This window comes from Trachemys scripta, chromosome 1 (assembly GCF_013100865.1).
Source record: "Trachemys scripta elegans isolate TJP31775 chromosome 1, CAS_Tse_1.0, whole genome shotgun sequence".
In the NCBI taxonomy this organism is placed as follows: domain Eukaryota; kingdom Metazoa; phylum Chordata; order Testudines; family Emydidae; genus Trachemys; species Trachemys scripta.
This window is the reverse complement of record NC_048298.1, coordinates 8,305,399-8,331,229: the sequence shown is the minus strand read 5'-3', so window position 1 is coordinate 8,331,229 and position 25,831 is coordinate 8,305,399. Positions and strand designations below refer to the sequence as shown.

The following is a 25,831-nucleotide window of genomic DNA, read 5'->3' as shown; positions in this document are numbered from 1 at the left end:
ACAGGCCCGGCAGAGTGAACTCCCTTTTCACTTGTGGCCAGGGCATCGGCAGGGTGGAGGAAGCTGCCTGCTCTGGCACTATCCTGTGGATAATGGAAGGATTCAGTGCCCAGTGCTGTCAATCCAGCGCCTTTCGCCAGCACTAAACTCGCTTTCACCGAGGAAGAGAGTAAAGCGCTTTCTCATTTCAGCGATAACCTGAACTCTGTGACTAACAACCCCCCAGAATGGATAATCCAGACACTAAAGCCGCAAGCCCAATGTGGAAAGATTCAATCTGGCGAAAGTGGTAAATTCCCCCCACCGTAATTAAAGTCGTTAATTGATTTGTGAAAACATCGTCTGGATGGGAGCTGAACCAGGGTATTTACGAGACGCGACCTAATCCCCAGATACTCCAATCACTCCAGGTTGACAGGGGAGCTGAGAGCTGTGATGGATGGATGAGAGGAGACTCATATTTCTTATTTGGTATCTTTTAAAGGAAATACTAAAGCATTTAATGACCAATTTCTCTCTTCACTGGGCCAGTCTCGCAGGCTTGTGACAGTATTTGTCTAAGGCTTTGCTTCCATCCATACTCAGGGCCAAAGTCTCCTCTCAGCTACTCTTCTCAGTGCGACCCCGCTGGAGCAAATGGGGTTGCATCAGTGGAACTAAGGGGAAAAGCTGGGCTTGGCACAGGTCAGGGCCATTAGAATGTGGACCTTGGTGGGCAGGGGCCATGTCTTTCTTTGTGTCTGTGCCTCACCATGGGGTTCTGGGGCCGCTGGGTGCTACGGCAAAACAAATATTAAAACAGTCACAACGGGGTATGGGGCAAGTCGGGACTGAGTGACCGATGCAGCGTGGACCTCTCTGTTCTGGAGGAAACTCGCGAGGGTTCCAATGCCTGCGAGGTTTGGTTAGGATGACGGTTCAGTAATAGGGAGGCATCTCCATGCTATCTGAACCTTTTGGGTCTGCAGATGTGGGTTGGAGATCTAGCGAGAGACCCTGCCAGGCCATAAATCGCCTTCCCATGGAACTCTGGCGCTTGCCATTTGGAAAGCAACTGGAGCAAGTGCAGGAAAGCAGTGGAAAGTAAAGGGATGTCTATGATGGGATAACACGCACTAGGAGGGTGTGATTTCTAAAGTGCACGTTAATTGGCCTGTGTAGACACTGTTGGCGTGCACCGAAAATTCCCTAGTGTGATTTAACGGAGCACAGTTCCAAACAGCGTGATGTTAAAGCACACAAGGGAACCTTTAGTGCTCACTGGCAGGGTCTGAATGGATCAATTAATGTGCAACACATTTGTGCACTTGAGAAATCATGCCCCTGGAAAGCACATTACCCTAAGGTGTAGAAAAGCCCCAAAAGGAAGTAATGTGACCGAAATGTGCTCGAACCTCATTCAGAAAGGAGCAGTTCAAGTTCCGGAGGGTTTTTATTTTGTCTGCCAAACCCAGAAGGGATCATGAAATTCTGCACTGAGATCCTCTGGGAGATACTCAGCATAGGTCTAGCCAGCCACAGGGGAAAGTGGAAGAGTCTGCAACAGAAGAGAATCCAGTCCTTTCCCCCTACCCCTTATGGGGAAAATCCTGGAGTTGGGAGGCAAGCATGGAACTTGGGGCGTGGGGAGTTGGCATAGAAGTGGAGGGTGAAACTCTCCAGTCCTCAGTACCAGGGCAAAACTCTCCAACCTCAGACACGAGACCGCCTTGTAATTAAAACAAGTGCCACGGTATTCCCAAGACATGCATTCGGCAAAGGCTCCTGTGCGGAGTTTGCCTCATTAAGCAGGGAAGTTGTGCCCTGCTAGAGGAGATGCAGAAGGCTTCTTAGACACAAGCACTGCCCAGAGTCCCCTTGCGGCTCCTGGAAGGAACACAGCTACCATCTGAAGTCACCATCGAACTCTCCCTAGTCAATGGAAGATCTTCCATATGCACGGCGCATACGCACACACAGACATAACACACAACGTGCTTTGGGAGCCACCCCGCTGAAGAGCACTAGATACAGCGTAAGGCATCGTCATCCGGATTTAGCCCTGGGAGCACCCTCCGCTCCCATTAGGCTCCTTGGCCCTGATTCGGCAAAGCACATGCCTAGGCCCCGTTGAAGTCAAGGTCACGTCACCTAAGTCCCACTGGAAAGTGCATGGCTGAACTGGGCTTTTAATCAGCAGAAGAAGCTCACATGCCTGGATCCAGCTGTGCAATAGAGAACAACCAGGAGTCAGGGACAGAGGAAATGGTGGCTGTATTAGTACCTGATGATGCTCCACTCCGGCTCAATCCTCAGGATGGTGGGGTCCTCCATGTACTCAAACTGCAACTCCTGATGTATCTTGGCCTTGTCCACCCTCACGGACACCTTCACCTTATCAAAGCCGTCGTCCGAGGCTGTGGTGTTACAGACAATGTGCTTCGTGGACCTCCTGTGAGCGGAACGAACCAAAATCAACCAGGCATAAACGGTGTGAGCAGGACAATGTCATCATTAATGGGCTCTGACACCAAACCCGCTGTCCCGTCCCCATTCAGTGCTTTGTAACCAACCCATCCCTAGCCTGGGGGAAACTCCCTGGGGGACTTTGTGGGAACAGAATAACGTGTATCTGAATACAAATTAGCATCTATATTCACACTAGCTAGGATCAAACTGCAAGGGCTCTCAGTGCTCAGGGCATAAACAGAACCCGAGCTGGGGTCCAAGAGACGTTTCCGTCCAGGGACAGCCCTGATGAGTGCTTGATTTCTTCCTTCAAAGCCTCGGCGGTGACCACTGTCGTAAGAAAGGCCGCGGGTTGATTCTGCATCAGCTTTCCCATCTGTAATATGGGATGACACCGCCCACTTCACAGAGGGACCGGTGGGCTCAGCTAACTAATGTTCACAGTGCATTTTGGGATCTCTGGATGGTATTTTACTGTAACTAGAGAGGAGTCAGAACCAAAACCCCAGTTTGTGGCAAGGTTCAAACCCCGATTCAGGTCTGAATTTTGCAGCTGGCCTCTCCCTCTGTAATGGGTGGAGCAAAGACCCAAGGTCCTACTGCCTTTGATTTGTAGGAATCAGTGATCTGTGACTCAGTCGCATCACTAATTACAATCACAGGAGGCTCAAACTGAGCTCGTTATTACCTGCATGCTTCACGTCTGCTCCCTTTCTATCCTCCAGCCTCCCTTCAGCTGCCCTCACATACAGTGTCTGCTCCTTGAACACTAACTGTTCACTCTTCTTTGATTTAGTTGGGGATTGGTCCTGCTTTGAGCAGGGGGGTTGGACTAGATGACCTCCTGAGGTCCCTTCCAACCCTGACATTCTATGATTCTTTAAGCAGCGCTGATGCAGCTGCAGTTCACATGTGAACTCCTAAATCCCAGGCTGTTACCACATGACCATACATTACAGACGTCAGGTCACCCCACGTCCATGAATGACTCATAGGGTTTGAAAAATGCAATAGTGACAGCCCAGGAGACTGAAGTCTTGTAACCCCAGAACAGATGCAGCGTGGACCATGATCTCTGTGCAATTTCCCCCTCCATCACCCTGCCAATGTGCCTCAACCCTGCAATGGGCAGGCCTCCTTGGAGGTGGGAAAGGCGTTCAGTCTCACGGCCTGCTTAGTGTTCGGCCTCTCTGCGAACCACGGGTTGCTAATTGCTACATTAGTGTTGATCGTGGGGATGGTAGGTTTTGTGTTGTAGATGCCACGAAGACCTGGACTCCTTTTCATGTGGATTAATGAACACCCAGTAGAGGACACTGACTCTCGGACACCACCGTCCTGGAGTGGAAGTGAACTGCTGATCTAGAGCTGAAAAGTTCTGTGCCCTGGTCTCCAGCTGAGCCATCCATTTCACCATCTTGCAAGATTATTTTTAGAGATGAGAGCGGTTTTAATACTTAGAATTTTTTTCCCTGATAAGGCAGGGATGTGGGATGGAATCTTTTGCACTGTACTCTCACACTGACTAGCAGAGCACGGGTCCCGTGGAGAACGGTAATGAAATTTAACCAGGGACCATGGAAAATGTACATAAAATAATAATCAAAACAGTGAAATGAATCCTGTCTTCCCACCCAGGGACCCGCACAATAAGGATCCTGTAATGGACGGCAGGAGGTAGGTCTCTATCTGCAGAACAGAACTGACACACAAGAAGAGATGTGCTTGTGCGAATAGAAGAGAGAAACTATAATGGGCCAGGCTACTGTGATTTATATCTGCTTCATACCTATACTAATACGGTCCTCAGGGTGCTTAGGGAAGGTCTAGCCCGTCTTTGGTTTCATGCTCCCCCCCTTTTGAGTTACACCTTTCGTTGTGACTTTTACTTTTAATATAAACTGTGCCTGAATGATTTTGGTACTCATAGATACAAGGGGGAGGGGGTGACAGTACTGTCCTGTCCAGCAGACACGGTCACTCCACTTCCCCTAACAGCTCTGGCTCAGACATGACCAGCAACACTCCCAGCTATTCCAGTCCGAAGACTCCAAACATCTCAGCCAGTGTACCTCAATCCTCATCTGCAATACCCCCTGCTAGTCCAGTTGTCACCTCTCCATGAGCTGGGACCCCCTGTATGGTGATTAGGTGAGGAGAACTAATATCCTATAGGCACCGGGATGAGACCCAGTGAGCTCCCTTTCATATGGGGAAGGTGCTGGAGCACGGTAACCACGTTCCACATGCCCAGCCCAGCACCAAGGACACCCGACAAACAGAGGGGGCTATTTCATAGCCTGGTGCCCCAACAGTCCCATCAGAAAATGGCGCCAGCCACATCCCTCCGTTCGCGGCTCCCTGCCCCCGGCACAAGCCGCAGGGAAGGATTACGTGCGCACCTGTAAAAGAGACAGGGCTGCCGGCCAAATGTCACCACAACGTTGCTGCCAGCATTCAGGTTGGTGCCTGTAATGGTCACCTGTGTGCCCCCCGACACTGGACCCCGCTTTGGCTTCAGGTCAGAGAGAGTCAGAGTCTGTGGAGAGAAAGGGTCACATTGAGAATTCATCGGGGGTATGTTTGCCAGTCGGTACCAGTAGGAATGAGATGTCTTTAGTATTTGCCTTATTCTATTGGGCTGGTAAGCAACAGAGGCCATGAGCCTTGGCGACCATGATCCTATTGGTTTATCTTGTCTTGTCTCTTACCTTTTCCCCCCTGAAACTGGGCCAGATGTTCCACCTGCTCGTAAACGTTCAATGATTTCAAAAGGGAGTCGCAGGCATGGAGCGAACACAGCCAAAGGCCCCAGGTCTCCCTGGCCCTTCAGAGAAAGCTCAGAAGTAACCTTGCTCTGATACAGCAGCGCCCCAGGAAGCCAAGCCATTCAGATCCCGCACCGGCTGAATGGATCGGAAGTGGCACTGCACGTGTGTTATATCGACTGCATGAAGAAGTCCGACAGAGTGTAACAGAGACAAAAACATTACTCAAAAACCCTGTTGATGTTAAGAGCAAATGAGCTCCTTTCTATAGGTTTTCGAAGCCAAGGTATAGACTGGGACAGAGGATAATAACCCTGCCATGGAATTCTATAGGGGGGCTGAACATTCTGTAGAAAGCTGACCACTCTCTAGTCAATTACGTAGGACTTTCCCATAAGGGAAAAAGGAAAGGAAGGGTGGCCTTGTGCACTGGGGCTCTGAAGATCTGGGTTCAACACGTGGCTCTGTCACAGACTTGCTGTGTGACCCCTGAGTAAGTCACTGGATCTTTCTGTGCCTCAGTTACTCATGCGTTAAATGAGGGTAATAATACTGCCTGACTTATCTATTTAGATGGTAAGATCTTTGGGGCAGGAACTGTCTGGGACTGGTGTATCTACAATGCCTGGCACAACAAAGCATTGATCTGTACGTGCTACCCTAACACTACTACTAAGGGAAGGTATCATTTCCAAATCATCATTTCATTTAGTTCATGCTCACTTTTTTTTTTTTTTTTTTTTTTGAGCTGCTCTTCAAAATATGCCCAGATGCTTGACAAATGTATCTGAAAAGATTCCTTAACGGCCAAGAGAAAATGAACTCCCCTCACCCCTCCAATCAAGATACAATAATCATACTCCGAAAGCACAGATTACACTGATACCAAAACACAGAGAGGAGGCGTCCATTTTCAGGGAGAAATTTGAAGTTACAGTTTATTCTTTCATTAGCATTTTAATAGAAAAACTTTCCACTCACTCCCAAGTGAAAAGCTACTATCTGCATTTAAATGAAGATTTTTTTTTTCTTTTTAAGAACGATAGCACAAAAGCTTGAAGCTCTCCCCAATTCCTCTGAAAGAGCAGGTACAATACATGAACATACTCCTGAGCTTCGGAGACCATTGATAAAATTGTATAAAACCACCCAACACGCGTTCTGGTTCCCTCTTTCAGCCCCCCCATCACCGGCTAATCATGTTGCAACCACACTGAAACACAACAGAAATCTTTCTGCTCCGCTTTCATTCCAAAGGAAGTTAGCACGTAGAAAAGGGGCCGATCTGACAGCAGCCCAGAAGTCTGAAGTTTCTCTACACAGCAGGGTAAGCTCCCTGCATTGACATCTTGCTCTCATGGGATCATCCTTTGGTGAGATGCAGGTGCAATCACCATGTCCCACTGATTGATTCCTTAAAGCTTCTCACCCAAGACTGCCAACCAGGGTGCAAATTAGTGCTGACTGTCAAGGTCCTGGCTTTGATGCAGTTTCCTGTCTAGTAGGATTTGGACTGAGAATCACCAACTCATTCCACATAAGCCACTGAACAGCCATTGGATGTTGGCTACTTTCAATCACTAACAATCCTTGTGAAATTTGCCCCAGTGGTCCTAAAGGTGACAGGCTCCATATCCCTGTCCCAATCTCCTGAGGCATCTTTCTCCTCCTCTGTTGAGTTTTCTATGAAACCTATCCAAATGACTTCACCATCCTGCATTCAATGGTCCTCAGCACAAAGGAATCCCAACCAAGATGCCCTGCTGCAGAGGGTCACTGAGTTTTGGGAGGTATTATCAGAGGATTTGTGGCTCAGGGTATTTGCACTAAAGATCAAACTCCAGATTCTTTACATAAGAACATAAGAAAGGCCATACCGGGTCAGACCAAAGGTCCATCTAGCCCAGTATCCTGTCTACCGACAGTGGCCAATGCCAGGTGCGCCAGAGGGAGTGAACCTAACAGGCAATGATCAAGTGATCTCTCTCCTGCCATCCATCTCCACCCTCTGACAGACAGAGGCTAGGGACACCATTCCTTACCTGTCCTGGCTAATAGCCATTAATGGACTTAACCACCATGAATTTATCCAGTTCTTTCAAACTCTGTTATAGTCCTAGCCTTCACTACCTCCTCAGGTAAGGAGTTCCAAGTTTACCATTTCCTTGTTGGCAAAATGCAACAGAAAATGCAAGGAGGGTTAGTGGAGCTGTAACAGGCTGAATGGATGGAGATGGAGCTGTCCAATCCATCTTCCACAAACACTGTGTGTCCTTCCTTGGTGCTGTCATCCTCTCTTCCCTGTATTTCCTTCTTGTGAACCCGCTTCCCCACCCTGCCCTTGGCGCAATCTGCACTTACTGATGTGGCCACCCAGGGTGTCCTACTCCAGAGCCTCCCTTCTCTGCCTGCTACCACCATGCCTGACCTAGGGCCAACCTTCTCCCAACCCTTCCTGCTCCCGTGGCAGCTTCCCCCCCCTTGATCACCGAGCATCGCTCTGTCCTTGCAGCTGCCGCCCCTAAGTCTAGTATGTCAAATCCCCCTGAAGCCTTGCAAGGCATGTCGTGATGTGTAGGTAACGTAACCATCTCCCTGGGACTGGGGCAAAGCAGAGCCAGGAATGTGACTTGCCGACGAGGGAGTGATGAACATGGGAGAAGGCATCAGATGAGTTGGCTAGAGAGCAGCTGTTTTCCCTGCCTAGCACAACGGTATGGAGGCATTCAGCGAAGAAAACCCCACTGACGTTAGACTCAGGCACGGATGGAGTAACGGGCACCCAAGAAGGTAACAGCCAGCGGGAGAAGCTGTTACAAACGGACAAAGGTAATAAGCTCAAGGGTAATGTCTTGGAAAGAGCCCTTCTGTCTGCCTGATGGGAACTCTGCGCCTAGGCACTTCTCTGTCCCCATCACCGTAGGTAGCTTCTGAATAGCACTGGGAGAGCCAGAGGTTAGCGAAACATCCCTAGCAGAATGTGAAAACCGCAGCTATTGACATGTCATCACCAATGCCCGTTCCAGTGAAAAAGGATGCTCAGGTGCATTCAAACCCCTTTGAGGTGAAGCCAGCTCTCTGGAGCGAAGACAGCAGCTCATTGAAAACGCATCGAGATCTGCTGGCTTCATGTATGCACGTTCACTGGCACAAAAAGGGCCGAGTAAGCCCAGCACACCCTAGCAAGGGGCCGTAGCAGGTCTCTTACACAAGCGGTGCATGATGGAAGCCAGGGGAGACGGAGTGAGGGGGAGTTGACTGCACACAGACAGACAAAGGCACAGCGGGATTGATTCCCTTCTCACATCACTTTTATACCAGTGTCACTCCACTGACTTCAGTGGCATTATTCCTAATTTACACTGATGTAACGGAGAGCAGAGTCAGACCCAGAGACTCCCACACCTTAGCGCAGACTGATGCCCTGGGCAGAAAGTAAAAATCCACTTGCTTGCGGCTACCCACCTTAAAACAGCAGCGTAGCTGCCGTGCCCAGGTGGCCACTCGAATACAAAGTTCACTCCAGATAAAACCCAAAGAACAGCCTTTTGTTGTGGGGACGGCGGGAATCCTGCACATCCCCTTCTTCTGAGGCTCTTCATTGCAGAAATTAGGGATGGCAAAAGACCCGTGTCACACTTGAACATACGGGCCCAGGACAATGGATAAAGGCACGATCAGAGCTGAGATTATTAGAACTCAGGAGCGTCTGGCTCCCAGCCCTGGGCCCTGACCACATCTCTCCCCAGCCCCACACATCAGGAGCAGGATGTTCCTCTTGGAACATGTGGCCATCCCCAGGACTGCAGCCAGGGTGGTGACTGTCCATGGGGCGGTGGTACTAAGGATCCGTGTGTATCCCATACCAGCGGTGGCTCTTACCTGGGGGGCGGTATCAGGGTGAGATCTATTGCCTTCCCCCACCCCCTTCAGCAGCTCCCGTTAGTTTCCCAGCTCCTTCTCCAGGGCTGGCTCCAAGCTGCTGCTGTGATTCTCAGGGCTACCTTTTGAAAGGCTCATTAGCACTTAAGTTGCTGTGGGGCTCCTCCGGGAGCAGCAGGCATGACCTACCCCGGCATCTACCATGCGGTTAACGATGGCATCTGCAGGCGTGGGTGGCCCTGAGAGCCGGGGTGGTGACGCACTCCCTGATGGGATTTGCAAGGTGCCCATTGGATAGGCCGAGAGTTTGCTCCAAACTGCTCCTTTCAGCTGCTCACTCTCTCACGGCACTGTTAGCATGGCGAAGAGCCTTTCCGTCTTTGCACTGCTTTCTTGCCATTCAATTCTGATGCTGTCTGGCCATTCCTTAGCCTCTATGGTCCCAGGCTTGGGACACAGGATGGCCTCTCAGGCCCAGAAGAACCAAGTGTGCTCCTCCCGCTTGGCCCAGGAGATCTGGGCCAGCTCTTCATGACCTACCCATCACCCCTCAGGCCCAGCAGAGCTAGGTGTGCGTCCCCCCCTTGGCCAAGGAGAGTCAGACCAGCTCTTCCCCCATCACCTCTGAGGTCCAACAGAGCCAGGTGTGCGTCCCCCCTTGGCTCAGGAGATTTGGGCCAGTTTTTGCCCTGTCACCCCTCAGGCCCAGCAGAGCTAGACCACATCCCTACACACTGCCCCTCACGCCCAGGAGAGGTGGGCCAGCTCTTCCCCTCCCCCTACACCCTTCAGGCCCAGGGCTAATCACTAGTTCTCCTAAGGATTTGGTGGTAGGAAGGTCTCACTGCATCAGCATAGTCTGAATACCAAGGTTCTTGTGTTTTAAGCCAGGACCATCCATCTATTCTCTCCCCATCACCATCATCTCCAAGTGCTTGCTATAGTGCCTGGAACAGGAACAAGAGGGCAGCCATGATGAGATGGAGAATGTTTGAGATGGGCTAGAAAAGCTCCTGAGGATGGCAGTTGCCTGGATCACACGCAGAGTTCCCCGCAGGCAACAATCCTAGCCCATTCCCTATTGGTTCCCCAGTACAGTCTCCATGGTTGCTGGGATGGAGTTTCCTGAGTTTCCTTTGGGAGACTGTTCTATAGTCCAGTGTATCCCACCATTCAGATTTCTGGTTAATCAGCTTAAATTGTCCTCCAGATCACAACACTGCTTTCCCCAGTGCACCCGGAAGGCACCAGGCACCACTTGCTACAGCTGTTGCATCCTATAGGAACACCAGCCAATGGCATGTAGATTTCTAGTGGGAAGGAATGGCCATGCAGGCTGCATATGGGCCCTGTTGCTGAGGTGGAGGGGAAGGGGGAAGAAGGAGCATAGAAGAAGGTGAGAGAAAATGATGGACAGACTCAATTCCTATTCAAGCTCAATGGAAAGACGTTAACTGATCTAAATGGCAGTTGGATGGGACCTTAGTTCCTTCTGATCCCAGGGGATGCTCTGTTATGGGGCTTACCATAAAGTAGTACAGCTGGGAGGACCTGGCCATGAACTCGGGCTTACACTCGGCCACGCAGATCTCCACGAATCCGGCATGCTGGCTGGGTTTGGCCTCTCCCATCTCGCACACTATCCTGCATGGAAAGCATAGAGGGGAGGGCAAGGGGTTCGGGTCAGTTCACGCTGGTACAACAGACCTATCTCCGCAGAGCCCACAGACCCTGCTCACTGCTTGCCAGCGCCCGACCCACAGGAACCCCTGGGGAAATCTGTTCGCTGATCAGGTATGTCTCTGGACCATTTGGCTAGATCCTCAGCAGGTGTAAATCAGCAAAGCTCCACCGAAAGCCATAGAACTAGGATAATTTACACCCGCTGAGGATCTGGCCAGTTAGTCTCTCCCCTCTCCTCTTACCAATCCATTTGCTAGTCCAACCCAGCAGTAGCACTCACCTTTGGGTTGGGCTGCAGGTTCCAATCCCACATCAGCTCTTGGGCTCCCACTCATTGCTGGCCACTGCAGTGCAAACTCAGTTCTCAGTGCTTCTGTCCTGAAGATGGGACCTAAACCAGCTCTCTTCTGCCCATCGCTGGTGGCTGTCAACTAAGGTGGGGCAGAGATCCCAGGAGTAGGGGACACTCCACATGCCCTTACTCAACAAAACCGGGGGGCGTGGGAGCTCCTGCTGGGAGCAGGAACAGTGAAGACCACAACAGACTCACTGCCATGCCATAGGCTAAGGCAGTGCTTTGGGACTGACTTTGTGATAGCTGGAGAAGGAGAGGAGCTACGCATTACCCAACCCTCCTCTTCCTGGGCGGTTTGTGCAGGGTTTGTCTGCACGAAGAACACATTCAATTTCTGGCTTCCTGGGGGCTCTGACTCCTCCCGCAGAGCGAAGGGGGGGGCAGCAGAGGTGTTACTGAGCATGTTGTTTCACAATCCAGTATATGTCTAACTTACTGCTCTGCCGGGATGTATCCTTCCACCAGTGGTTTGCACTCCACTCCAGCCACTTTGACGTGAGATGCAATGTCCCGGAACTCCAGGCCCAGATTCTCCCCCCGGATTGTCACTTTGGTTCCTCCTTCCCGAGGGCCCGTCACCGGGATGATCTGAAGAAAAGAGGCAAGAGCAAACAGATAGACACACTGGCATATCAAAGGCCACCAAGGCAGGAGTTGTATCAGCATCTCAGACTATCGCAGGCTCACGTCACCATGAATGGCTCCCTCACAAATACATCCGCGTTGTTGCGTCTCGCTTCTGGTCCCAAACGCACCGTTTCCAAAATTCCACCCCATGGGATACATCCCGTTGCCTCTCCTACGTGAGTAACGCTGCACCAGGCCAGCTCTGCATGCGGCCTATCAAGGGATACCTGGGAACAAGTCTATCTACTTGTGGGAGGGTGGGACTTTTGCACTGAGATTAAGCTCCAGGTTTTGTAAATGTCCATCAGCCATAAAACTTCATCAGTGGAAAGCTGTGGGGGAGGAAAGGGAGCAGGGGGAGGAGAGGAATCCAAGACAGAAAGGTCCAACCAATCTCTCCTACATACTCAGGGCCTTATCCAAGGCCCATTGAAGTCAGGACATGGACTCCCATTGGAAGACTTCAAGGAGCTTTGGATCGGCCTAAATGGTTTGCCATATGAGATGATGAAGGAAAGGTGCTTCTCATGATGGTTCCAAAGGCCTTTGCTGCCCATTCAGATGATGCCCTGGGTGCCATCTGCCAGCACTGGCATGGATCACACCACAGTGAAATGATGGGGAGTGGGAATTCCCTCTTGGATGTTCTCACCTGTTTGCTATTAGCACTGCCAGCTGGGAAGCCATGCTGGCAGCTAGATTCTTGCCTTGCAGTTTTCCAGGCAAAGATATCCTAGATGCCGGCAGGAGCTGGGAGAACCTGGCTGCTCTCTGCTGCTTTCCAATGCTGAGTTCAAAAGACCCCCCACAAACTGCACTGTCAAGGCCCCCACCTGCCATTACCATGGGCACCAGAGTGATGATGGACCCCATGGGAGAGGATCAAGGACCGCAAAGGGGTATGATATTGGGGTTTGCAACCCATCTCCGACGCTACAGCTATAGGACTGCTCCGCTGACTCTCCTGTATCTGTGCCACCAAACCAGTTTGTACCAGCATGCAAAGAACAGAGACTGTATATAAGAGGGGAGATGGTGAGTTATAGTCCCTAGGTCATGTATACATAGATAGCTGGCAACAGTGGGTATGTAGCTGAATTATAGCCCCAAAGGGTGCCAATCCGTAACAGCTCATGACCCAGATGCTACAACTGCTAGCTAAACACATACAGGCCACACACGGACTAGAACTGACACTCTTCTGCTGCAAAAGCCCACATCTCTACTCCGTGCAGCCCTTAGGCTTTAGAGCGTAAGTGGGGGAGACACTGGCAAACCCCGGAGCAGATCCGACTGTACTCTATCCAGCAGGGGGCAGTAGTTCTTGAGCCGTTTAAGTTTCAGAAAGCCCGATTTTGCAGAAGCCCCCGTAATAGGCCCAGCCTGGAGACGGCACAGCGAGCACTGGTATAAGGGGTAACCTGTTGCAATGAAACAAAGAGTTTTTCCAGTGGTGATGAAGGGCCCCGCCGTATCATCCCCACCAAACTTGGCAGCTCCAAATCACCAAAGTGAGACTGATCATTTGTTTTGTCCATTGGTGTTTCTTTGAGAGCTTTACACTGGAGCCAGTTTGAGCTAATCCCCTAAATCCAAAAAAAACCCTGCTCCACAGCTGACCGCAATTTCTACACCAGGCCAAGCAAAAAAAGCCCACATCCCAATGCCCCTGAAGTTGGAATCTGAGATTCAAATCCCAGCTCTGTGTGTCACTCCCACCTCTGACACCGAGCAAGATGCTTAATTCCTGTGGGACAGTGCCTCGAACATAATGTTCTCAGAAACGGCTGAGGAGATTTTCCTCAGCCTTGCCAAAGATTTCACCTTTGGGTGGAGATGCTGTGGTGCTAGGAGCTACAGAAAAGCAATTAGGGAGAGAGAGAGAGAAGAATTTTTCAGAAAGTGAAGAGTATGTTTAAAAGTAGAGCTAGCAGAAAACAGAATTTTCTGTCCAGCAGGAAACTCCAACATTTTGAAATTTGTTTTGTCCTGTATTGCGACAAAAAGTCAAAATCTTGAAATGTTTCCCAGAGTGGAAACCTTCCATAACTGTTGTTCTTCGCGATGCGCTGCACGTGTCCATTCCACTCTAGGTGCCTACGTGCCCCAAGCACAGTTGCCGGAACTTTTTTCCCTCAGCAGCACCCGTTGAGGCGGCTTGAGTGCCCTCTGCTGCCGCAGGCCGTTAGTGCCAGTATAAAGTGTCCAACCGACCCCACAGCCCCTTCAGTTCCTTCTTTCCGGAAAACTCCGACGTAGAGGGGGCAGGAGGGTGGGTTGTGGAATGGACACGTGCAGCACATCTTGAAGAACAACAGTTACGGAAGGTCAGTATCCATTTTTTCTTCTTTGCATGATTACACAAGTGCATAACACTCTAGATGACGCTTAAGCAGTTGACTAGGCGGAAGGATCGGAGTTAATGAACACACAGACTGCAGCAAAGCTCAACAGTACAGCTCAGCCAAAATTGGCATCATCTCTGGAATGCTGAGGGATGGTGTAATGGGAGGAGAACGTGTGCACTGATGACCAGGTTGCTGCTTTACAAATATCCTGAATCGTTCAGTACCAGGGTTGGTACCGGAGTCCGGACTGGGTGCTGCCTGATGGGACAGTGGTGCCCGTCTTTCCAAGGCCACCGAATAGGAGTACCTGGAATACGCCCTGGAAACTGGGGGAAACCCCCATGGGTCCCAAAATGGCCACTGGACCGGGTTCGGTCCCTAGTGACCTCCTGACCAACCACTCGATGTTATTCCTATGCCTGGGTCCATGGAAGGGTGGAAATGTCTTGAGGAGTAGTGAGAGCAGCTCCTAGGATAGGAGAACTAGGACCTGGTCTCCCACTCAGAAGAGGACGAGTCTCTGTCCAGTGACCACGGGAGTGGCATTCCCAGGGGTGCTGGAGATCGATGCCATAGTGGAGAGGTCTGCTCCGTGGCAAGCATAGCTGGTTTCCCTTTTGACAGTACCAAAGGGTATGGTACCGAATGTTGAAAGGACCCAGAAGGTTCACTCCTCTGATAACACCGACTCCTTTCTGCTGGTGATACCGGTACTGACAGCGAGAGAAGGTCCCTGGCAGTGGCAAACGCCCCTGGTGTGGTGGGTACCGAGATAGCATTGGTGCTGCACGCTGCTGCAAATAGAGAAGGCTCTTCTGGGACCGAACTTAATGGTGTCAACTACTGTGGTATCAAGGCCGAGGAGCGCTTTGACTTAGATCACACTCTACTCTGATCCCCATGCCTGGCTGTCTTCAGTGCCTGGGATCGCCCCTTTTTGGCTGGCCCTTTCTTATGCCTTTTTCTAGGCATTGGGAATAGTGATCGGTGCCGGGACTCTGGTCTGGTAGGATGAGCACTCCTACCCGACGTCAAGGCCCTCGGTGCTGAGTCTGACTGGCCTGGCTCAGATCGGGATCTCAGTCGCACTTCCAGGACTCATCCCTCACATCACTCCTGTGCTCATTAACACTAGAGATGGGCTGGAAACAAAAGCTTAGATCCCAACAGCTTGGATCTAGATGCAAACTTTGCCACGTTGGGGCCCCTCTGGGATCAAACGGTAGGATTTTCAAAAGCACTCCGCGCGTTGGTCTAACTCTGTTCCCAATCATGTCAGTGGGAAATTTACCAGCTGACTTCAGTGAAAGCAAGGGGAGGCCAACACAGCACTTTAGAAAAGCCCATTCACACTTGTGCAACTTTGGACACTTAAAGATGTAGGTCTGGCTTGCCATGAGTAATTAAACATGGGGGAGGCCTCATTTCTTAGAAGACCGGACTAAGGAGGCTACCAGATCAGCAAGCTGAAAATGGAGTATTTGTGCTAAACATAAGCTAAAAGACAGAATGCCTGAGCAAGCTAAGAGAAGAAGGGAGACACCCCGGGAACCAATTACTAAGAGCAAGCTAACAACGGGCAAGAGAAATCAGGGGTGTAAAGATGAAGAGTAAAGTCAAACATGGACAGCGCATGGACAGAGCACGCTGTGTATGGATTAGTTCCTGCAAAGTAACCGAGCCAATCCCAAAACACGGGATGCAATGTAGAGTGAATGTAGTGTGATGTGTAAAGGTATATAAAGGAAGGGGGCTGCTGTGTAACTTTGGATGTGTGGTATGCCCTGTACCCAGCCCCTACACTTGAGCCTGATCAACTCAAGTGTAGTGTGATTGTATGGCAATAAAGAAAACTCAGTGACGAGTTCTGAGTCAAGCTGAGCTCTTGGGAAGCGAGTGGATAAGGTCTCGGAGACAGCTGAGTGGAGAAGATCTGAGAAGCCACCTCAACATACTCCAGAGTGGTTAAGGTCTCAGAGGCTACCCCAACAAATGGCCTGATCCAAAACCCATTGAAATTGATAGAAAGATTCCCCATGACTTCAGTGGGCTTTGAATCAAGCTGCCCAGGTATTCGCTCAGCTCCTGCGGGGCAGAGTTCTAACCTGCAGACCCCCCACTCCCACGCAGAGGAGAGCGTGTTATTGCTTGAGTCTAGATTCAAAGAACAGAGCGAAGAACTGGCCGCACGTTTCCATCCTAGGTTCAAACGAATGGGACAAGGACTGTCTGTTTCAGTCTGGGGAGCAGAGGGAGGGTGACTGAAAACTGCCAAGAAGCCTGGGCGCCGCCATAAATACATCCGGCCAGGAGACCCGGTGTCACAACTTACACCTGCTGCTAACGACAGCCTAATGCTACAGCTCTCACTTGTCATTCTTAAAGAGCAATTTTATAGTCCTCTAATTTCATTGACTGGCAATATAAATGCAGGAGCCAGTAAATAACCGGGGAGCTTTTGTGTTGTTGTGTGCGTGTGTTTTTAATTTCCATCCGCTCTACTCCTCGTGCATATTTTCTTGGCTCCCCGCCAGAACGAGAATGCTCTCACCAACTGCTCCAGACATACCATTAGCTGCAATATATATCCAGCCACTTGAGATTACTTCCATGCTAATGGCTCAGAAAAAGACTTTCCAAGAGCTACTTATGAGCATGCCAGACAATCAGAATATTTCATGAGCGAATCGAGCGATGATCTGGAGGAGCTGTGGGGCCGTCGTGGCCTGCAGGAAATGCCATCGGAGACAGCAACGCGCCTCCCTGCTGCATCTGAAGAATGGCACGTGGATGCTTTGCCGCCTGTTGCACAAGCACAACAGGCGCAGGGAGGAAGCCTGGTGCAAAAACAGGGGGTGGATTCTCAGAATTGTCAACTGCAAGATTTGGGCTTGATGGAGGGACTGGGGGGTGGAGTTCTCTGGTCTAGGTTATGCAATAAGTCAGAGTAAAGGATCATAATAGTCCCATACAGCCTTAAAATCTCTGGATCTAGGAGAAAGTTCTGAACCCTTGGCAGGATTTGGAAAAAATAACTTTGGAAATAGTTTTCAACTTTCCCCCCACTTTAAGTTTCAAGTGTTCCGGGTGAAAGTTTTCAGAAGTAGTCACTAATGCTGGGTGCCCAGCTTAAACCTATCTAATAGAGCCAGAAGGAACCCCAAAAGGTCATCAAGTCCAGCCCCCTGCCTTCACTAGCAGGACCAAGTACTGATTTTTGCCCCAGATCCCTAAGTGGCCCCCCCCTCAAGGATTGAGCTCACAACCCTGGGTTTAGCAGACCAACGCTCAAACCACTGAACTATCCCTCCCCCTTGAGATGCATTGGCCTGGTGTTCAGAGCTGGCTGAAGACAATAGGAGCTGTGAGTGCCAGGACCAAGGTACCCGGAAATGCAAACACCCAGACAGAATCCCAGGGGTACTTTGGAGAAGGCTGGGTAGTTTGTTTGGGATGGACGAGGATGTGCTGAACACAGAGAGACGCTCCGCTCACGGAAGTTAGGACCCCAGTGAAATTACGTATAAAGGATCAGGATCAGGCTTTGTTCTCGGGAAACTTCCAGCCCTAGACCACACATTCAGACAGACTTTGGCTACAGAGTCTGTACCTCTGGATTCTGAACAGAGCTGGGAGATTTGCTTATCACCCGCTGAGATCCCTGGACCCTGAGAAAAGAAACCCGCGGGCAAACCCTACCGTTTTTTATTTGCAAATAATGCATTAGCCATGGCGAGGACTGGCTCACCCCAGTCCTGTTTCATCCCAGCAGGCCAGATTGCCTACTTTGTCCCACTTTGACCCAGACATAGGACCTTTGTCCTCCAGGGGCTGTCCTTTGTCCTCCCTCGACCCTGCAGAAACTGCTGCACCCCATCCCCGCATCCTGAACCCCAAGAAGAATGTTCATGTAAGTGTCCTTTGGAAGATGGAGACAGTGACTAGTCTGGGGGAGGGGCAGGGTCTTCTCCTCAATGGACTGGTCTCCACAGATCTCCCAATAGCTGCAGATTTAGGGGGTCAGTTACCTAGGGAAGGAGAGCCAAGCCCTTCCGCAGTGGACCGTTTGGTAGACATCTGGGAACTCCCTCTTCTTGTGTTTTGTGCCACCTAGAAGATGATATGGGACTGCATATTCAGGGATCAGTTCACCTTCTACCAGCACCCAGCCATGTCTGGGATGGAAGACACAGCAGCACCACACCAGGGTTTATTTTTAACACTGGATTGCTGTAAACAGCTGGGCAGGCACTGAGCACCAAGCATACCACTAGGTCCCAGGTGCTTTTATTTTTCCTGGTGGGTGCTCCACCCTCGCTCTGCCGGAGGCCCCGCCCCTCCTCTGCTCTTTCCCCTGAGGCCCCGCCCTCGCTCTGCTTCTCCCGCCCCTGTTCTGCCCCTTCTGCCAATGCCCTGCCCTCGCTCTGCCTCTCCCATCCCTGTTCTTCCCCCTCCCCCGAGGCCCCCTGCCCGTCCATCGCTCTCCGCCAGCCACCAAACAGCTGATCAGTGGGGCCCCGGGGAACAGCTGTGACGGGTGGGTGCTGAGCACCCACTTTTTTTTTTCCGTGGGTGCTTGAGCCCCACAGCACCCAGGGAGTTGGCGCCTATGCACTGGATTCTCAGTGGGGCAGTCGTGTTATTTCATCAGGTCCTGACTCCCAAAGGTGCTGTTTCTAATCTGTCTCTTTCCCACTCAGACCTCTCCATCTCTCTAGTCATAACCCTCCATATGCACTTCTGGATGAGTTACTCCAGATCTTACATCCCTAGCACCAGCAGGAAGGAGAGGAATCTCTCTGTCTACTAGGGAATTATATGGTCCCCATCATTAGTGTTGAGATCTGTCTTAACTACCTGGTGACTATGATGGCACTCATCACCACAGTATCTGAGCACCTCCCAAGAGATAACAACCAAAACCACACGAGACCGGAGGCCTCATTTTCCTCTCTAGTTCCCCACTTTGTCTCCCCCTGCATTGCCCTCTCTAGTTGTCTTCTCTCTCCTCCCATCTCTCCTACTGCCCCTCTCACTTTCTTTCTCCCTTCACCTTTCTCCTTGAACAACGCAGATGATAGGAAACCTCACAGGAAAGCACCCCATTCGGGGTTCCCCCGTTTCACTGTGGAGGCATTCCTCCTGACAGCAGCCTTGTTCTCCCTTTGCCAATGACTGACACACCTCCGAGTTCTCTTGTTTTGGCCAGACCTGTGTACTCTGGGAGAGTTTTTATTCCATTTGCTTCCTCTGAAACATCAGGGATGGTGGCAGTTGGGATGGGACTTTGGATGGGATGGGCCAGGGCTCTGAGGTGGCACCGAGCACGCTCTCTTGCTTGGCTGGGCTGGTTCTTGATCACATGCTCAGGATCACCACATGTGGGATCGGGAGGGAATTTTCCCGCAGAGCAGATTGGCAGTGAGCTTGGGGATTTTTCCCCTTCCCCTGCAGCATGTGAGTGCGGGTCACTTCCCAGGATTATCTGGGTATATCTCACTTAAACATTTCCCTGCCATTGCGGGTCCTTCCTATGCTCTGCCTATGGCAGAGAACAGTCTAGCCTCCTGTGGGCCGTGACACTTCAGTCTCATTTCAGTTGTTGGGGTTTGTGTGCGGGTGCTGGGTGGTGGCGATGGCCTGTGGCATACAGGAGGTCAGACAGGATAAGCTGGTGGTCATAGAAGCATAGAATCGTAGGGCTGGGAGGGACCTCAAGAGGTCTTCTAGTCCAGTCCCCTGCACTCACGGCAGGACTAAGTATTATCTAGATTGTCTAACCTGCTCTTAAAAATCTCCAGCGATGGAGATCCCATCCGTCTGGCCTTAAACTACACAATTCTGTAATTATCCCGCTCACGTGAAGGCTTGAATGCTGGAAGGCCCGTGTTCTCCAGGGCCATGGTGCCTCAGAGGGGGCTTCCCACCCACTAACAATCAGGTGATGTAAATGGATGTCATTCTGTTGAAGTCAATGGCATCCTGCCAGTTTACACCAGGTGGGCCTCAGATCTCAGCACAATCGAGGCAGTGGCTCTGTCTGTGCTGCTGGTGTCAAGCAGCATTAGTGGCAGCCTGCACTCTCACTTCACTTCACACCCACAAAGTGCTCCGGAGACTGTGGAGTTGGCAGGGTGCCTGGGATCAGGGCTGGGATTCAGCAGCCAGCTCCAAGTGGGGGGCGGGCGGGGGAGCTGTGTCATCCCAGCTGGGCTGCTGTCATGGAAGGCACCAGGGGCTCCTCCATGAGACACGTTGAGTCGGACCTCTCATCGCAAGAGGCAGCGGGGGCTCTGCTTGAACTGACCGAGCTTAGCCTTGGCGCAGTTCCAACGCTGAGCCAGGGACAAAGCAGAGAAATCAACCAGCACAAGAGAGATGGGCTCTTGAAGCGGGTGACCTGACACTAACGAGAGTGCGGAGAACAACTTACGTCGGTGATCCGGGGATTGGTGCATTTGCCCTTGGTCCCGGACAGTTCCAGCCACTGGTTCTCCTGGATGGGGCAGTGGTGCTTCAGCGTGCACTGGTTCTGTCCCTCGCACCAGCCGCACTCGAAGTCTGGGTCGGCCTTCAGGCACAGGCCGCAGCTGTCCCGCATGGCCCCACACTTGTACAGGTGCACTGTGGGGACAGCGAAGGAGAGAAATCCTGAGGAGGGTACACACCATGGAGGGAGGGGGAGTCTGGAAGGAGGGCTGAGAGGCGTAACTAGGAGCAATGGATGGGAAATGAACATAGGGAAACATAGGCCAAATAGAAGTTATTCTATATCCAATAACTTACTAGATGGAGGCAGAGTCTCCCAAGGGGAATAAAGAATGGAAGCCCAGTTGCTACTGTCCTAGGTTGGGCAAGGATCGGGAATCTCACAACATTTTAGTTGCATCAGAGCCAGGAGGAAGAATGCTCTAGTGGTCAAGTCACTGGCTGGAGAATCAGGAGATATGGGCTCAGTTCCCACCTCTGCCACATACTCCCTGTGGACCTTTGGCAAGTCACTTAGTCTGTCTCAGCCTCGATTCTCCACCTGTAAAATGGGGATAATAATCCAGCTTCTATCCCACTTTTTATCTATCTTGTCTATTTGGATTGTGCCCCTTTGGGGGCAGGGGCTGTCCCTATGTGCATTCACAGCGCCTCAGGCAATGGGGATCTTCGTTGCGGCCTCCAGGTGCTATCATAGTACAAATAAATAATAAAGAATGATAAATAACAACAACAGATGCAGAATTTCTGGGCATTGGTTTGAATCCAGAATTGAAAATGAGCATTTCCCCTTCTTCCGCCATCTCAGGAAATGTGGGAGTTGAGGGACTAACTTTGGTCCCCCTCTAATACAAATGCCGATTAAACTCATCTTTGATTTTTGGTATAATAATATGCTATTATGAGGATGTGAAAGCATTTTCCATATTGCAACTAACTAGCCTTGATAACTAAAGCTACACAAAGAACTGATTTTTTGGTTCACTGGCAATTCGGGGGGAAAAAATTAAGAAATGGTTTCGTGTCAATCCCAAAAGGCATCTCCAACTCGATCTGCAAGAATCCCTCACTAACCCCAGACCTGGGTCCATTCTCAGCAGAGACTGCCCATTGAATGGAGTAGTAGGGTGGTTTGGTGATGGGCCTCAGATCTCAGCATAATCTAGGCAGTGGGACTTGGCTGGGCCAATCAAACCCCACGGTCATTGGTGACTTCGGCCAAAATACTGGACTTCCATCTCCAGAGAGGAAAGGCCAGTGTTTAACAACCACATTGCATTACCAAGTCCACTGGCCTAATGGAGTTTGTAGTGGGCCCCTCTGGGGTGAGATCTGCTCTCATTCTCGGAGTCACAGTCAGTCTGTCTGTCTGTTAGACTTCACCCAGTGAGTCCATAGACTATGCTAAATGTGCTGAGTCGAGTCTCGTGGAAACCAGATAATCCAGCGATGCTGAGCAGAGAGCGTCCTCGCAGGGTGGTATTATTTGTACAGCACCTAGCACATGCTGAGCACAGCATAGGCAGGTCCTTGCCACTCAGAGCTTGTAGTCTCCGTATGGAACAGTCTGTGGCAAGCCCTTCTGCTCTCTGCAGACTGCAGCATGATCTCAGGCTCACAGCATGCTGTGGCAGGGGAAGTGCTATCAGAACAGCTGATTAGAAGGGCTGGGTTTTTCCCACTGTGAAAATTATACTGTTAACTCGGCCATTCATGTGCCACCGAGGGAAAACCCCTTTGATTCCCTCCACACAGTCAATAGCCATTCACGCCCATTACACTCCATGCCACTGGCTTTCAAAAGACAGCAATTCAAGAGAAGGGACAGGGTGGCTTAGGGGATCAGTAACAGGCTTCGGGGCCTTTTGCCTCTAGCCTGAGGATTCAAACCCAGTCTAGGTCGGCGGTGACCAACAATGGTGACTATGCGATAACTGCTATGTGGCCACTAGGCTAGAGGTCACAGTAAGGGATAGTGGACAGCTATGGACATCACAGATGGCCTTCCCTCCTAGCAGCATCAGAGAGGCCCTGGACGGAGTGGACAATGGACTCCCTTCTCATCCCTAGAGAGGAAGGACAGAGACGGGAGCAGGCTGGGGATAGCTTGCCCTGCCCTTGTCCTAGGGATGTACAGAGGTCGTCACTCACCAGGGACTCTCAAGGAGTAATGGAGCACCCAGACCCTTTGCTACTTCCTCCCTTGTGCATTGAACCTGACTCCCGCAGAGCACGCCAGGCAGCCCTGCGGCTGCATGGGAAGACGCTGCTCTGCCTGCTTGAAGCCTGATGAGAGCAGTGCGAATGTGCTCAGACACCACGCTGCCAGTGGAGAGGAGGGCCCTGGCACATTGTCTGAACAAGCCGATCGGCAGCTTAGAAGAACTTGTCACCTGTCACTAGGGTGACCAGATGTCCCGATTTTAAAGGGACAGTCCCGATTTTTGGCTCTTTTTCTTATATAGGCTCCTATTACCCCCCACCCCTGTCCCAATTTTTCACACTTGCTGTCTGGTCACCCTACCTGTCACTAACTGATTATCAGCTGCCGAGTCCCTGACAAAGTGCAGGCAGGAAAACAGCTGCACAGGGGATCCAGCGGAGGGGCAGAGACCATGGAGGAGGGTGCAGGGAGAAGAAGAGGGAACAGGGGTGCATCCTATGGGGAGGAAGACATGTTGCCCTCCTGTCGCGCTCCAATCCCCACTCCCACAGTGCAGCATGGCAGGTTCTGGAGAGAACCACATCCAAAAATCCCCCAGCCAGAGGGAGGGCCTCTAGATGCCGTAGGGAAAGTAAAGTGGGAAGACCCAGAGTTGAGGAGGAGGAAGGAAGTAGGACAGAGGAGAAGTGAGTGAGGAGAGAAGTAGGGGGACAGGAAAGGGGAAGGGAGGGGGAAAGGAAAACCTCTAAGGGAAGTGATGGACGGCGAGAGAGGATCTGAGAAGAGAGGGAGCCCAGGGCTACTGGGTAACTGAGGGCAAGGGGCAGGAGGGAAGGAGAGGCTGGGGAAGAAGTGGAAAATCTAGCTGCAGTGAAACTCTGGACTAATATGCTTGTCTCTGAATGGGTGATAGCTCCCCAGCGAGAGTCAGATCAGCCCCTGGCCATCTGCTGCAATTAACTGGAGCCAGGCTCTCTGGCCAGGAGTGGGCCTCAGTCCTTTTCCATTATCACTTCACTTCATTCAACCTTTCCTCACTGGCACACTGCCCCCTCCCTCCCTGTTCATTAACACATCGCATCTGAACCGAGACCAGAGACGAGCTGCGGGTGCATTAACTTGAAGAGCCTTATTGAAAGGGAGGTGAAGGGGAGAGAAGGAAGGGGGGAGGAGGTGGGGAGGGGTAGAGAGGGACACAAGAGGAGACAGGGAGAGGGGAAGAGGAAACAGAGAAGGTGGTGAAGAGAGTGGGAGGGAGAGGGGGGAGGGGAGTCCCACTTCTCAGGTGCTCGGAGAAAAAACAGAGCACAGAAATTAGTAATTTGCGGAGTGCACAGAACAACCATGAGGTAGATTGCGCAGATAAACGGTGGCTGCTTTGTTAAGTGTGTGGAGTGATGTGGTCTGTTGCTAAGGTTACCGCTTCCAAGGACAAGTTGAAATAATTCTTTACCTTTGTTCTGCGCTGGGTTGTCAATGTTGAAATTCCCATTCCACACGACTGTCAGCTCCACCGGCAGGCTGTTAATCTCCATCCCTTCATATGAATACTAAAAACAGGAGAGAAAAAACAAAACATCAGGCCCAGCGTGGGGGGCAGCCCCCACCATGAGCCCCAGACACGGGAAATGGCACCCTCTCCACACGCCACTGACTGTAGGGACTCCCACTGCTGAGCTCTCAGAGGGATGGTGACCAGCCATTCTCAGTGCAGGGAACTTCTCTCTCTCTCAATGTCGGATGGCCCTGAGGTGCTAGCAGTTAAGGGAACACCCCAGGAGTTCGGTGCATCTCTTAGGTGTGGCTTCCTGATTTTGCATGTATCTCTGAGGTGTGCTTTCTAGGTGTTGGGTTTATCTCTGAGGTGTACCTTGTAGCTGTTGGGTGTATTTGCTATTGAGTGCATCTCTGAGGTGTACCTTCAAGAGATTGGGTGTGCTTTCTTGTTGTTTCATATATCTTAGGGGTGTCCCGTCCAGTTATTGGATGTATCTCTGAGGCATTGGGTATATCTTTGAGATGTTGGGTATATATTCTATGGCTTTGGGTGTATCTCAGGCATTGCGTGTAACTCTGCCACGTTGGGTGTATCTCTGAGGTGTGTCTGCATGGGGCTTGGTGCTGAAATCAGCATAATCCCACAAAAATTAACCATATATCAGCTAGAGAAGACTTCTTCCCTTGCACCATCACAATCATTAGAATAGATTCAGACAATTATAGGCAGATCAGAAAGACAAGCCCAACAACCAAGCACTTGTTTTACTGTATTTTACAGAACTGCCCACTGTGCCACATCACTGGCATCTTAAGTTTGCATGGCATCTTCTACCTCAAAGAGACCGAAAATGTTTTACAAGCTGGGTGCAAAATGCAGCTACCTCTGGGGTGGAAGGTGGCAGCTGTTTAACAGTGCAGAGTAACACTACACAGCAGATCGGGATAGGATGTGAAGAATGCTGTACTGAGTTGATACTGGAAGGGGGATTTTAAGCAGACTACAACTACTAGGTCTGGAATTCTGCTAGGTCACAAAGGCTAACATCCCTACTCTTGAGACAAGGCTCATAGGATTTTTAATGGACACAAGTGGTGAGAATATGGGTTTCCTATCTCATTTAAAAGACCACACCTCAATGCCCCTGGTCCACATGCCTGCATGATTGCGGCCCTGTTTATTCAGAAGGAAAACCACTAGTGACCGAGTCACCAAGGCCACAGTGCATGGTACCGTCTGCTTTCCCACGGGGCTCCTCTCCCATCACCAGACTGCAGCAGCCCACCTGGAGCAAGGCAATTTGTGCAGAGAGCATGGTGTCCGTTCTTTACTTGTTAATTAAAGTTAAACTCAAACTTTGGCTGGGGGTGCCTTGAAACTTGTAAGCAAACCCAAAGTAACGACTTGGTCGCAGGGCTCTGGGATAGGAGTAAGAAGCTCTGCTCCTGACCCAGCTCTGCCCAGCACTCCCCTGGGAAAAAGCAAGCAAGGCATCTTAACTGGCCTGCTGGCTCCTAATTGGTTATTGTCCCTTCCTAACCCTTCTAGGACCTGAAGGGCTAAATTTTG

At 51.0% G+C, this 25,831-nt stretch overlaps 1 protein-coding gene across 1 annotated transcript in view; it reads right to left on the bottom strand.

Annotated features, from left to right (window-relative positions):
* The window catches only part of PLXNA4 (plexin A4), a gene marked incomplete in the record, with an annotated part of 626,278 nt that overhangs the window by 95,037 nt on the left and 505,410 nt on the right, over nucleotides 1-25,831 (bottom strand). The window contains 6 exon segments of the mRNA XM_034764290.1: nucleotides 2,264-2,431; nucleotides 4,851-4,987; nucleotides 10,625-10,742; nucleotides 11,573-11,724; nucleotides 20,545-20,735; nucleotides 24,218-24,314. Of these exon segments, the coding sequence (XP_034620181.1) occupies nucleotides 2,264-2,431; nucleotides 4,851-4,987; nucleotides 10,625-10,742; nucleotides 11,573-11,724; nucleotides 20,545-20,735; nucleotides 24,218-24,314 (863 nt within the window).